Source organism: Macrobrachium rosenbergii, chromosome 41 (assembly GCF_040412425.1).
Source record: "Macrobrachium rosenbergii isolate ZJJX-2024 chromosome 41, ASM4041242v1, whole genome shotgun sequence".
NCBI lineage: Eukaryota > Metazoa > Arthropoda > Malacostraca > Decapoda > Palaemonidae > Macrobrachium > Macrobrachium rosenbergii.
In genome coordinates, this window is record NC_089781.1 from 28,739,785 (window position 1) to 28,753,780 (window position 13,996).

The 13,996-nt window shown below is 42.9% G+C and overlaps 1 protein-coding gene across 1 annotated transcript in view; it reads right to left on the reverse strand.

Annotated features, from left to right (window-relative positions):
- Positions 1-13,996, reverse strand: part of LOC136827069 (cell division cycle 7-related protein kinase-like) — a 142,038-nt gene that overhangs the window by 82,730 nt on the left and 45,312 nt on the right. The window contains exon 8 of the mRNA XM_067084822.1: positions 749-940. Coding sequence (XP_066940923.1) covers positions 749-940 — 192 coding nt within the window. The remainder of the gene's footprint in view (positions 1-748; positions 941-13,996) is intronic.

Sequence of the window (13,996 nt, forward strand, 5' to 3'; positions counted from 1 at the left end):
TAAAGGGTGTGTATATAAAATTCCATGTAAGTCTTGTGACAACTTTTATATTGGCCAAACAGGTAAAGCAATGGAAAAGAGAATAGAACAGCATAAAAAATGTGAGACATGCACAGGGGAACAGTGGTATTTTTGTACGTGTTAGTGAGAACAATATGCTATCAACTGGGAAGGGGCAAAAAGGATTGTATATTCTAATAACACACTGGAAAGGAATATCATTGAATCTAGCTTTATAAAAGAAAGTTACAGCCATAATATGAATATCAATCAAGGGATGTCTAAACTTGATCCTTTAATATCAAAAGAAATTTGTAAATTGTTTAAATTTTATGATAGGCAGTAAGTATGGTTATCAGATTATCATATTTTATAAACACAGTAGGAGGCAGCAGTGATATTGGTTTTCAACCAGTATCTGTTTTGCAATCGAAGGTGTGGATCACTGATGTTGCCTATGGTCGAGTATGTCTATGTGTCCCCTGAGAGTATATTGTGATTTTCAGCCAAATGAGTTTTGAAGGCCACTCCTACCTTGACACTGGCCTGTGGGTGGATATGTGGTCTCAAACGGTTGTGTACATTTGTCAGTATGGTTCCTGTAGTATATATATTTGTGACTTCTAGTACTCTGTATCAGTTCTTCATTAATGGCTTGGATATAAAGCCGAAACCAGTCAGGACCTACACCCCGTCCCTTATTTTTCGCCTGACAATGTTGTTGATGTTTATAATAGTGTTCATGCACTATTGCAAGTAGTGTTGTGAGCAATTAATCTCAGTGAGTTTCCTCTTTGCGGTCTTATTAGGTGCCACATGTGGAGTATCTATGTTAGTGGGTGATAAAACATTGCAGGCTCCCCCTTTACTATAAACATTTTCTCTGTGATACCCCCCAAGCCCAACTTCTTGTGCCAATCCAAAATCTACCAAGGAATACCTAAAAAAGTTCATAATTGAAAATCAATTACAATCCATATATGAAATCTTGTTCAGAAGTTGAAGAATTTAATGAAATAATGGTGGTTATAAAAGTGGAGGTGAAATCTAATGAATAAAATACGGAGAAAGCAAAAGGTATTTAACAGTTAGGTATCTATCTCTGCATCAGAATATTCCATTCTTACACATAATAAAAGCGGTGCTTAAAGCTGAGCAATCTATAAATTTTTGGCAAGTACTGTATTATCATTGCTTCAAGTTTAACTAACCATAATGTAGCTAATCTCCATCCCTGATGGAAAAAGTACTTCACCATCCAACAGTGCCAAACAGTGAACATACATTCCCTCAGAATGTGCTAAAATCTTATTTCCTTATAAATCAAAAGGAATGCCCTGTAATCTGTTGCTAACAGAGGAAATATCTATCAAATTAAGAAGGATAAACAAAAATTTTGTATGACTGTGTCATGATGCAACAAAATTGTAAACTTGATGAAGTGAAAATTGCAGGTTCCTACTAAGGCTAACTGATAAAAGAAAATACTGTTAATAGCCACTTGATTAGTCTGCCTCCAAGTATACTGGATATGGTTTGTTAAACTAAAGTAGTATGCATATCCTTGACACAGTTGATAAGAGTGAGTTATACAGTATATGTTGAAACTGTGTGGAATAATTTTAAAAAATCATTATCTTCAGGGCCTTCTATTACATTTTACTTGTCACAATAGGTAGGTTCATCTTTTTTTAGCTATAGTTGATAGCTTTTTGAACTTTTTCTTGTAAGTCACAACTATTTTTGAATAGTAATTCCTTTAACAGCTCACTGAATGCTGTTTATACAAGTTATTGCATAATTTTAGTTCCTGGGGCATCTTACTGAATAGTCTGGGTTCCATAAATTAAAAATATCTCTAAAATGTCCTCTTTAAACATACTAAAACCAGTATATCTTCAGGAAGACAAGCTGATGGCCTGTGGTAAGAGAACACAGTACTATGGTAGGCTAGAAGAAACAAGCTTACAGCGCTGAAACTTATTCTAACAAGTAGCAGACAAAGTTCGGAGTTCATCAGGGCTGAATAGTAGAAGTTCGCCATAGTAAGTAGATGAGTAGGTGTGAAATTATCAGTAATCGGTAAGCACCTCTCAGCTGGATGAATATCCTTGTTAATAGATGCATCTCAAAACAGCCAGAGACAGGTGTGGCAACCTACAGACGACTAGCATAAGTGACTCAAGCTGGAGTGCAACTATGTCTGGCTGGGTCATATACTGTATGTGAATCAAGGAAGTTGAGCGAATACATCCAAGAGAAGCACAAGTTACTGTTTTCAGACATACACTAATCACCCATAAGGACAAGTGTCAGAATAAGCAGAGATGAGGATGCACCACTAGAGTATACCCAGATGGGTCAAGTACACCAATAATTCCAGGGGCAGTGTGTACATGGATGGAACAACTGGGTACAGGTAAGCTGTGAGAGCAGGCTGAGATGGGTACACCACCACAGGAGAAGCTACTAGCAAAAGAAAGTCTGGAATTGTTGGCTGCATCTCTGGAAACTGTTAACTGTGTGATACTGAAGAAGTGAGCCACTTCTCCAGACCCAAGAGAGGTTATAAGAATGCAACTACCAAGTGGCACTAGTCCAGTAGTAGTGGGATTGAAGTCATGAGACAAGCAGAGCGAAGGAGCGCCTAAACCAACAAAGAGAGCTCCTTCAAAATCTCCAATCCCAAATGAGTTGACAGGGTGCTTCTGATAAGGTAAAAGCTATCATACCCAAAATTGTAATTCCATAAATAAAATCTAAATTACTGATACGAACAAATCCTTTTGGGCTAAATGAATGAGCTCAATGGTCTAGTTAACTAATAAATAATGGTAATATACAAGAGTACCCAGAAATTAGGTGTTGAGACCTCCTTAACAACTGACTTTGGTTATACAAACTAGAACAGTTCTGATCATAGCTCTAGTCATCAGCAATTATCCTGAAAGTTGGAGTGACTCTGCTTGTGGTTTTTGTTGGTCAGCCCCCTAAAGTCAAGTGTTTCACCTGATCATAGACACTACTAAGGGATTCAGAGCCGATGAAACATGGTTTTCCGGCAACACCTTTTTATCAAACCATCAGATAAAGGTGAAAGTTGGCAAGTGCATATTTTATAACCCTACCTAATTTTTGCAAGTATTATTTAGTACCTAAGTTCAATAGTTCTGGTACTTATCAGAGTAAAACTGTGTTTCCTGTGTCAGAGCCATCAAAATCGCAGGTAAGGGTTTTGAACATAATAGTGACATTAACTATGATGTCATGAGGCTCCACTCACAGTGAAGAGAGTTTACATATGGGGAAAACGTCTCTTCATTGTGGTTCTGCCCACTTGCTGATGACATATTCACTAATTCATATTGGTACCCATCCTAGGCTTCAGCAGTATCAATGACTGCGATCAGGATTTGTTATCATTCCCTTGATTGCATTATCATTTCTCAATAATTTTATTTCTGGGTTATACAACCTGTGTCACCCGGTGAAATAACCATTCAGCACTTATTTCTAGGTAAATCCATTGCTAAATCTACCAGAGAAAAAAGCTAAATGCAAAGCTGGAGTTACTACCCCCAGTGCGAGCTCCATAAATGGAGTCGTGTATATGAAAAATTGAGGTGTGCAATCACAGGCCTCAGCCCTGTAATTCCCAATGTCAAAAAGTCCCCCAAGCGGAGTGCGATACAACGCCAGCACCACTCGCGGACTATCATCAAACCAGCGCCACCTGCATTCCAATTGCTTACCGTCCTTTTCCGTTGTGTTTTGGTTGGTGCGCTTATTTTGTGCCTTTTTTTTTCTTGAAGTATGGCTTCGTCTCAGGATGTATCTTCACCTAAGTTGAGTACCATCTCTTTCTTTTATTTTAGGCGGTTGGGGCTCCTTATTTCCTCCTAATTTTATAATTAGGGGGACATATAACGCCCGCCTCGGCCGCCTTCCTCCCGGCCTCATGTGACCTTCAGTCTCGGTGCGGGGTTTTTTTGCTGGGGCTTCGCTCCCCTTCCATTTATTTATGCTCTTATGTTTTTATGTATATCCTACATAATTCATATTGGTTTAATTATTTTAGTTTTGTTACCCTTCCCTGGGGAAGTGCGGGTCCCTTGTCGTTTAGGCTACGAGTTTCCCCCTCGGGCCTATCCGTTTTTTAATCAGTCTTATTTGTTTTTATTTAAGGACCCTCACCTCCTCCAGCTTTTGGGTATTTTATTTGAGATGGTACGGTTATGCCTATTAGTTTCATTTTATGTCTAGCGCACGGATGATTTAGATATTTACGGATTTTGTTCGTTGTTATTTTTAGTGAAGGTCGGCCATTTTCCCTCCGCGCTCATATCGCGTTGGGTTTGGTTCACCCTTCTACATGTGTCATTTATATTTGATTTTATTATTTATTTTACGTTTTTGTGAGGTTAACTTCTATAGGCTAGTCTGTTAGATACCGTGTTCCTCTGACTAATACTCTGTGGCTGGGTGGCTATGTTAGGTTAGCCTAGGAGTTAGGCTATTGGCGATCGGCTCTCTTCCTTGGGAGGGAAGGTTAGGTGTGTAGGAGGGCCTCATGTTATGCGCTTCCCTGATGTTTGTTGCTTGGATGGAGGTGTCTCAGGCCTCATTGCCTCTCTCTCTGTTCCCGGCCTTTCTGTGTGAATACGAGTCCTAGTAAGGTTAAGCTGAAGTGAGGTCTCTTTTAAGCCTTCTACTGTCGAGCATGCCTTCGGGGCAGCATTCCAGCTTTCTATTGATTCCCTCTCCTACCACCTTCCCCCTCTCCTCCTGCTCTTTCACCCTTGGTTCGTTTCGCATATTTGTTAACTTACCAAGGCTTGAGAAACCTTAGCCTGATCCTTCCGTTAATAGCCTACATTCATACCCCTTTCCCGCATTGATTGGTTCTCCCTTGTTCCTCTACAGGGCTTCCAATCTTAACCGTCGGCACCCTGAGAACTTGTCTGGTGTCTGGGGTGCCTCCACTCCTGGCCACCATACCTTGTTTACCATTCCTTGCGCTCTTTGGCCTTTGAGGGTCCCCTGTCCTCTCTTCTTCCGTGTTAGTCGTTCGTACATGTTCGACCCCTCGAGAGAAGAAGGGGTGGGCCTCATGGCGTCAGGGGGGTGCTCTCTCACTCCCTGGCGCCAGCTCTGCGGTCCCCCTCCAGTGGCCTGTCCCCCTCCCCTTCCTAAGCGTCAGTGTGAATGTTTTTCCCCCAGCCAGGGTGTCGTTCTCGTAGACCGTCGCCTCGCGGGGAAAATATTGTACGGTAGCCAGTTAGAGTTCTCCACCTGACTGTCTTCTGTCTCATTTTCACATGTCCGCTAGTGTTTATCCTCTGTTCTATTCATTTAGAACTTTGTTCATATCAGGTATCTATTTTTCATGACTGGGTTGTTATGTGTTCTCCGTGAGTAGTCGGGCTTTCGTTTACCCTCCTTTCTTAATACCACTCCGGTGGGTATGGTGTATGGTCGGTCGGTGCTCACCACACCTCCTCCGCCGTCACTGTATCGACGTAACGTGACTCCCCCGGCGCCAAGCGGAAACTCTTTGACTGTTTAATCTTAAGTTAACCATTCACTGTATTTACTTGTTATTTATTGACGCATGTTATTGGCGGGACCTCTTGTTTCTCCGGATTAACTCCGGCGGTCCCCCCTGTTTTATTTTTATTTTATTTTATTTGTCATGTATTAGCTAGTTGGACCTCATGCTTCATTACAGAATTTTCGGCGAGGTCTGACGGTCTTTGCATGCCCAGTCAATCTTTACTATCTAGGCAGCTACTCACGGCACCCCTACTCCGGGCGTGCCTTATTAGCATGCTCATGTACCCATCCAATTACAGGTAGTGCGTTGTCAGGCAGGGGGTATGCGGCGGTCCTCCAACAGGCGAGTGGGCACAAGGTCTGGAAGTCCTCAGGGTGCACCGTCCACGTGGGGGATCTAGTCGTCTGGCACCCCGATGGTTGTGAGGTGTGCTACGCTCTCTATGAGCGGGTTCTGGATGAATCGGTAAGCTCGAAATTTTCAGTTCCGGTTCATAGTTCCCTTTGAGTTACGTCTCTTGTGGATAATTGGAAGATATCTTTTATAGTGGAGATTTAAGATTGGTGACATTCTCCTTCTTTCAGGTTGGCCGCAACTCCCGAGACTCTTCGCTCTTGACCCTCAAGACCTGGGTCAGCGGCTTTGGGAGGAACATCGGGGCGGGGAAGCCTTATGTCCTTTCCAGGGAAATCTGCAGTGTTCTCTTCCCCGGTGCCTGGATCTCCAGCGTCAGTTTGCCGGACCAGTGGCTGCCCAGCACGATAAGCTGGGATCCGGAGACCCAACTCTCCCCGGGAGCGGCCATCTTGAGGAGAGGTTATGGAAGATGTTGCGTTGAACCTCAATTTGAGCCCATGAGCGTGAACCTGGATGCCAAGCAGGTAAGGGTAAGTGAGGCAGGTGATTACTTGTTCAGCTCTCCTTCTTCTTCTGCTTCCTCTTTCAGAGGATTTGTGAAATCCTCTTGCCTTATGGACGGTGCAAGGTCTACCGTCCCTAAGGTAAAATCAATAAAGAAAAAAGACGAAAACCAGAAAGTCGCTCGGAGTTCCTAAAGAGAGCGTCCACGGGCTCCTAGTCCCGTGCCGTCGAGCAAACACTACCTCTGGGAAGGGACCAAGCGAGAAACAGAAATGGAAGTTCCCCTCCTTCCTTTGATGCAGAAGCTTTGCGCGAACTTCTTATGCAGAAGCTTCGACAGGAGAGTTGACGACAAGCTGTACAACTCTCATCTCGCTGTCATCCTCAACGCTTCCGTTCTTTCCCCTGTCACGCAGGTTAAGTCCCAAAGGGAACTTGATCTCGGGAGTTCATCTTGGCGGAGGCGGCGCGGATCCTTTTCTGTCGGACACCTCAGCCTCCCTTGATAAGGGGAATCCTAGCGCCTAACCTTTTGTATACAGCATGAGGTACCCTTACCGTGGTCAGAGCACTCATGAGGTTGGAGGGAGCAGGTTCTTCCCTCGGCCTGGAGCCTCCTTGCAGATTACGCCAGACTACGGAGGAGAGGCATGGATTCGATCTGACAAGGTCCCCAAGGAGACTGTCATCTTCCCGAGGGACCAGGCTCAGTCCTCTCTGCTACGTACTCTGACGGAGTGGCAAGCAGAGAACACTAAACTTACCCCGGCCAAGGGTACGTTCACAATGTTCTCTTTGGGGGAGGCTCTCCCTACACCTTGCACACTACAAGGTGGCCTTGCTCTGTAAACGAGCATGGAGGAGCAAACCCCTTCCTCATCTCTGGAGACGAATCCTCTAGTCTTCCCGGGTACAGGTTCCTGGGAGGGGGCTCCGACCACCTTCACAGTAACTAGGCTCGGCCCGGAGCTGCGCCTCGAACCTTTCAGCGAGCGCTCCTAAGATCCGGATTAGCTCTGACTGAAGCAGACTGGAGACAGGCTTAGCAAGGTCCTTAAATTCTCTGACTCTGGCTAGGCAGCCGATTGGTATACAAGCGAAGACTCTCTGTTTCAGGTCTGACAAAATCCCTCTTGGCAGGTTTTCAGCAGGACCTTCACGATTTCATCACGGCCAGGATGAACTGCCGGAAGCATATCTTTTCGGCAGCTTCTATCCGTCATGAGCCTAACAGACTTATGAAGAGCTCCATCTGGGGAGCTAATCTCTTCCCCAGAAAGGAGTAAAATGAGTTCTTGAAGCGACTAGGGCCAATCAAAGTCTCCGCGCTCGTTGGGGCCTTCCATATAAGCAAAACTGACGGAGTCCGCGGACCTCATCCCAAACCCGGGAAGAGGTTTAAGAAGTTTAAACGGCTCCCAACTCAGACTGTCTTGCAGGCTGTCCAGGTCCCCGCACCCGGTCAGCCTTCAACCTCCCATGCTCAACCTCAGCCTCAGTACATGCTGGTTCAACCAGCCCATCAGTCCCTCGCTGCCCCCTCGTATGTCTCTTCCCCGGCTTTCAATGCTTCATATGAAAGCCACGGGGCATTTCGTTCTATCCAGAATGCAAGGGGAACCAGGGCCAGAGGTTACTTCAGAGGTAGGGCAGCACCTCGCTCCTCCTCCCGAGGAAGAGGAGGCAGGGTTGAGAGGCAGACCATCTCCGCCCAGTGAGATCTCTCAGGTAGGTGGGAGGTTGGCTACCCTTTCGGGACCAATCTCGATCCATGGGCCCCAGAGCATAGTCTCCAAAGGCAGGTGGAGTTGGAGCAGAGGTCCTCCCTAGTCAGGTTTCATCAATCACCGTCAAAGCCCTGAAGGACTTAGTGAAGGATCTATTACAAAAGAGGGCAATAAAAGCGAGCATTTGAAGTTTCAGGCAGACTGTTTCAGTGTTCCAAAGAAAGGTTCAGTCAACAGAGAGTAATTCGATTGTCCCGTCTAAATTCTTACATTCAATGCGACAAATTTGAATGTACAATCTCGTGAGTTGGACCCTACTGCCCGTGGAGCGTAACCACCTCTATAAGATCTTTCAGGCGCTTATTATCACGTCCGATTGCAGAAGGTTCTCTCCTTATCTGGGGAGTTCAGACTGGAAAACAAGCATACTCGTTCAGGAGGTCATGCCATTAGGTCTCAATATAGCCCCAGAATTTTCACCAAACTGGCGAGATACGGTGGTTCAGCAACTACGGTCTCAAGGGATCATGCTGGCGCATACCTGGAGCGATTGGATAATTTGGGCACCGCGCCAGCGAATGCGACTTAACACCCATAATGTCGGTTTTCTGGAATCCCTAGGCTTCCAAATGAAGCAGGGAAATCACGCCTAGTACCGGAGAGTCGCTTTCAATGGTTAGGGATCCAGTGGGACCTACGTTCACACAAACTATCTCTTCCGCCGGCCAAATGGAGAGAAATAGCCAAGGCAACCAGACAGTTCCTCAAGAACAAAGCTTCCGCTGTACCCAAGAAAAGAAGTCTTGAAGCTCTCTTCAGTTTGCTTCAATGCAGGATCTGCTTCTGAAAACCAAACTGAGATATAAACGAGGGTAATAAGCGGCGAATAGCGTCGAGTTCAGAGACAAGGTGTCTCTAATTCGTAATTTTGAAAAGAGACTCGACTTTGGACAACAGTCAAGAGCTTATCCGAATTCAATGCCACTCAGAATTTCCCCCTCCGGCATTAGTGATTCACACCGATGCTTCCCTAAGCGGGTGGGGAGGATACTCTCAACACAAGAAAGTTCATATCAATGTTCTGGAGGCAATGGCAGTCTTTCTAACCTTGAAGAAGCTACGTCCAAACAGTCTGATCCATATCAGACTGGTCCTGGACAGCGCAGTGGTGGTGCATTATATAAACGGGGAGGTTCAAGTCAAGCGAGGATCCAACAGGTTATGAAATAGCAATATTCTCCTTAGCAAACAAACACCGGTGGCATCTGTCTGCTACTCATCTGGCAGGAGTTAGGAATGTCATTGTAGATTCCTATCCAGGACAACTCCGGCTGGAGTCGGAATGGTTCTTGGACAAAACATCATTCGAATGGATTTGCAGTTAAGTCCCAGGTCTCGAGAGTAGATCTCTTTGCAACAGAATGCAACCACAAACTTCCCTGTTATGTGGCTCCCAACCTGGACCCTCTGGCTCCTCCACAGATGCAATGTCAATAGGTGGAACAAGTGGCGAGGAGGATCTATCTGCTCCCTCCAGTGACCTGTTCATGAAGTCCTTCACAGCTCAGGACATTCCAAAGGTCAGGTGGCTGCTTACAGATCCCCAATCCAAAACTGACATAAATAGTACAAACTCAGACTGTGTCAGCTATCAGAGTTCAGAATGCCTAGCTTTATGGATTTCATGAAGTTTACGCTCAGAAAGATGCTAATATTGACCTATTAACACTTTGTTCCTAGAATCAGACAAAGGAATCCACTCTCAGACAAATGATTCAGCAGTTAAAGAAATTAGCACTCTTCTTAAAAAGAATCTGAAGCAGCTATAATGACCATGAACCCTAGCAATCTCATTTTTGGGTCATTTGAAAAGGTCTTGCCTCTAGTACACCATTACTGCAGCCAAATCAGCTTTGAAAAAGATATTTTTACATGGATTTAATATTAATTTAACGGATTCTTATTTTTCCTCAATCCCTAGAGCATGTGCTCGTTTGAGACCAGTAACCCGTCCACACACAGTTTCCTGGTTCTTAAATGACGTCCTTAAATTAGCATCAGAAACTGATAATCAGAATTGTTCATTCTTAAGTTTACTGAGGAAGACCTTATTCTTAATTAGTTTAGCTTCAGGTGCTAGAATTTCCGAACTGTCTGCCCTGTCTAGAGAGCCCAATCATATTGATTTCCTTCCATCCCAGACAGTGTTGCTGCCCCTCATCTTAAGTTTCTAGCTAAGAATGAAGATCCTCGGAATAGATGGTCTCCCTGGAAGGTCGTTCCCCTCCACAGGGCCTATCACTATGTCGGTCTTTACTTTAAAAGGCTTATTTAGCCAGAACCTCTCAAATAACCCAGACTGTTTGTGAGGGAAGGTGGAACTATTTCTATGAAGGCCATCAGACAACAGATCTTATATTTTATTAAACAAACAAACCAGAATCAGTTCCAGGTCCATGGCCATTGAGAGCAGTGGCCACCTCCACTAATTATTTTCATCACATGAATTTTGAGATCTTACAGGAAATATACAGGTACAAATCTCCCTGGTTTTCAAACGCCACTAACCCAGAAATCCTTAGAAGCTCCTGAGGTCACCACAGTGGCGGCAGGAAGCATTGTTCCTCCCTCCTAATTAATTCCTTTTATATCTCTTTTAACCTAAATCTTGCCTCCCACCTACCTGCCTCATTTATTCCCTTTACCATCACCTCCAGGTCAGGCATACTTACAGCCTGTCTCTGACCATGTTGCATTTGTATTTGTTCCGTTTTTAGCATTTAAGTACATTTTTCATGTTCTAATGTTCTCTTGTCTTCGCGGGACATGGTTCCCCCCTGCTTATTATAGTTTTATGTATTTATATAATTTTCAACTTGGATAATTAAAATCTTTTGGAATTATAGTTTTATTTCTTTTCCACGAAAGGTATTTTGATTCTCTGTTATTATTTCACCTTGCAGGTGACACCGTCGTATAACCCGAAGCAAGGATTTGACAAAGGAAAAGTATTTCTGAGAAACCCCTGTGTCACCCGATTATTTTCTGTTCTTCCTTTCCCCTGGTTAAATACCATTCTTGGGTGTTTAAAGGACATAACATGGAATGCAAGTGGCGCTGGTTTGTTGATAGTCCGCGAGTAGTGCGGGCGTTGTATGACACCTCGCTCTGGGGACTTTTGACATTGGGAATGTCTACAGGGCGGAGGCCTGTGATTGTGACAATCTCACCCTTTCATATACACGACTCCATTTTATGGAGCTCGCACTGGGGGTAGTAACTCCAGCTTTGCATTTAGCTTTTTTCTCTGGTAGATTTAGCAATGGATTTACCTAGAAATAAGTGCTGAATGGTTATTTCACCGGGTGACACAGGTCTCCCCCCAGAAATAGATTTTTCCTTTGTCAAAATCCTTTTATTATTATTAAAATTATTATTATTATTATTATTATATTTTGTGGAGGTTTCATTGCAACTTCCACAGCAGTTGTTGGGACTAAGTTGTTAGCTTGGAATTCTTCCATTTTCTTGATACTTATATTGTTTCTACTTTACAAATAATTCAATGTATGTAATTCATCCACATAATGAACCAGTCTATAGCTCATTTGTTAGATCTGCTTTTATTCAGGGTGAGAATACAAAGAGACAATCTGTTTTGTTTTACCTCAGGTTTCGACACTATAGCCTTCTATTTGCTGCAGCAAGAGATGAGTGTTGCAAAGTGACTATTACCCACTATGGAAATAATTACTCATTCACGCTATAGTAAATCTTGCCAAGGGTCTTCTTGCTTGTATACAAGTGGCAAGCCGTAGCACAAATGCAGTCTTGCAACCATGGGGACAATTCCATATCTTGCTGGCCATTATCACATTTGCTGAAGCCTAGACTGTGTAAGCATTCTTACTGCCTGCCTACCTGGTGGATGGGCGGAGCCTCATGACATTGTATTATGCTTACGTCAAGAATGATTTTAGGATCCTTGTCTGTGATTTTCTCAGTTCTGGCAATGGCGACTTTATTTTACTCTATAAATATCAAAACTATCAAACTTAGGCACTAAAAAATACTTGCAAAAATTAGGTAGGGTTATAAAATATACACTTGCCAACTTTCACCTTTATCCGATGCTTTGAAAAAAAGGTGTTGCCGAAAAACCATGTTTCATCGGCTCTGAATCCCTTAGTAAATCAGCGCTAGAGGGTTGAGGCACTAGTCTGGTTCAAGTCATGACACCAGTCATTGGATTGGCTCTGATCATTAAAATCCATGTGACTCTGACCAAGTCAATAACCACTACAGCTGCTCTGGTAACTGGAACAGCCCTAGACAAGAGAAACCCTGTGTGCAATTTATCAGGTTTTCTCAGACACCTCCTTGGTTCTGGAATTATGCTATAATGCACCACATGTACCTCTAAGGAAAACATCCAATACAGTTTAAATTTTTCTCTAGGCTCCTCTACTTATGCACAAGTAGTATCAGCTTTGGGAGGGGCAGCAGAACATGGAATGGCACTGGGAAGTAACCAGCAACAGCAGGGGAACAGGGTCGTGTTGCATCAGCAGAGGCAGAGGAGGATGATGGGGTGGCAGAAGCCACAATAGACCAAGTCCAGACAGAGCAGGAGTGGCACTGGGTTAAAATCCTTAACAAATCCCAGAGAATGAGCTAGAGACAAGAGATCAAAGATTCATGGACTGAAAATTATTAGCATCAGTCACCATGCTTTTCAGGTGCCTTTATAATACTGCTTTTTCTATTACAAACCTCACTGTTGAGCCAACCATTATCTACAGGAATGGAAAGGGAGGTCAGACTGAAAAACCCAACCTCTTTAACATCAAAGGCTGACTAAATCTTAAAACATATATGCAAAACCTAATGTTAGCTGAGACTTCAATGGAAACTAACTTTTGAGAAAATACTTACAGAAAAAACATTCAGCTAAAACATATGGTGACTTCACAAAATGTACAAATAATGAGAGCTTCAGCTGCCTGAGACTATGATCTTAAAAAGCATGCAAAGTGCTAGAAAGTGACTACTGATTTTTACCTTTCTACTGAAGAGGACTGAGGGATCTGGGATAATTTCATGGCCACAAAACGAGCTTTTCATAAATATTGGGTTCGTGATGGCACAATTAATGGTTCAGCTTAAAAAGTACATATGGTAATTGGCATTTGTCTGAAGATAATAAGGGAAATATAAAAGTTATATAAAAATTTAAATTATAGGAGTACTAATACCTGATGCTTTAGCCTTGTACGAATCAGGTGATACATACCCCAATTTGATCTTGCACACTGAATATCAACAATACTATTTTCCAGCTATACCTAAACCTGGAGTAGTTGAAATGTGCATAAAGCTACTTACGTAACAAATGATAACCATTTCTGTATTAAACATGTATACTCAAAAAGAGATTAAGGCCTTTTACAATCAAATGAGATTTGCCAAAAGCAAGAAATTCTTATCATAAATAACTGTAAAAAATATAATGGAAATTATATTCTTTTTTGCAATATTGCACTAAGAAAAAGTAAAAAATATTTTCTTTCCAATGATATACAGTATATTATTGCCCTGTATGTTAGTTATTGAATATAACAAATATAATATGTAAAGAAAAATAAGAATAAATAGGCAAGAATTTTCAAGATTTTCTATTTTGAATGGGTTTAATGATAATTTTGTTTGAACATCCCCTATCTGCATGGGAAATAGGTTTAATCCATCATCCTAACACTCTCCAGACAGCTTATGAATGCTAACTGACATCAAAAATATTCTTGCTTGATAAATTTATTGTCTATGGATGATGGCATGGGAATCTAAAAGGGTT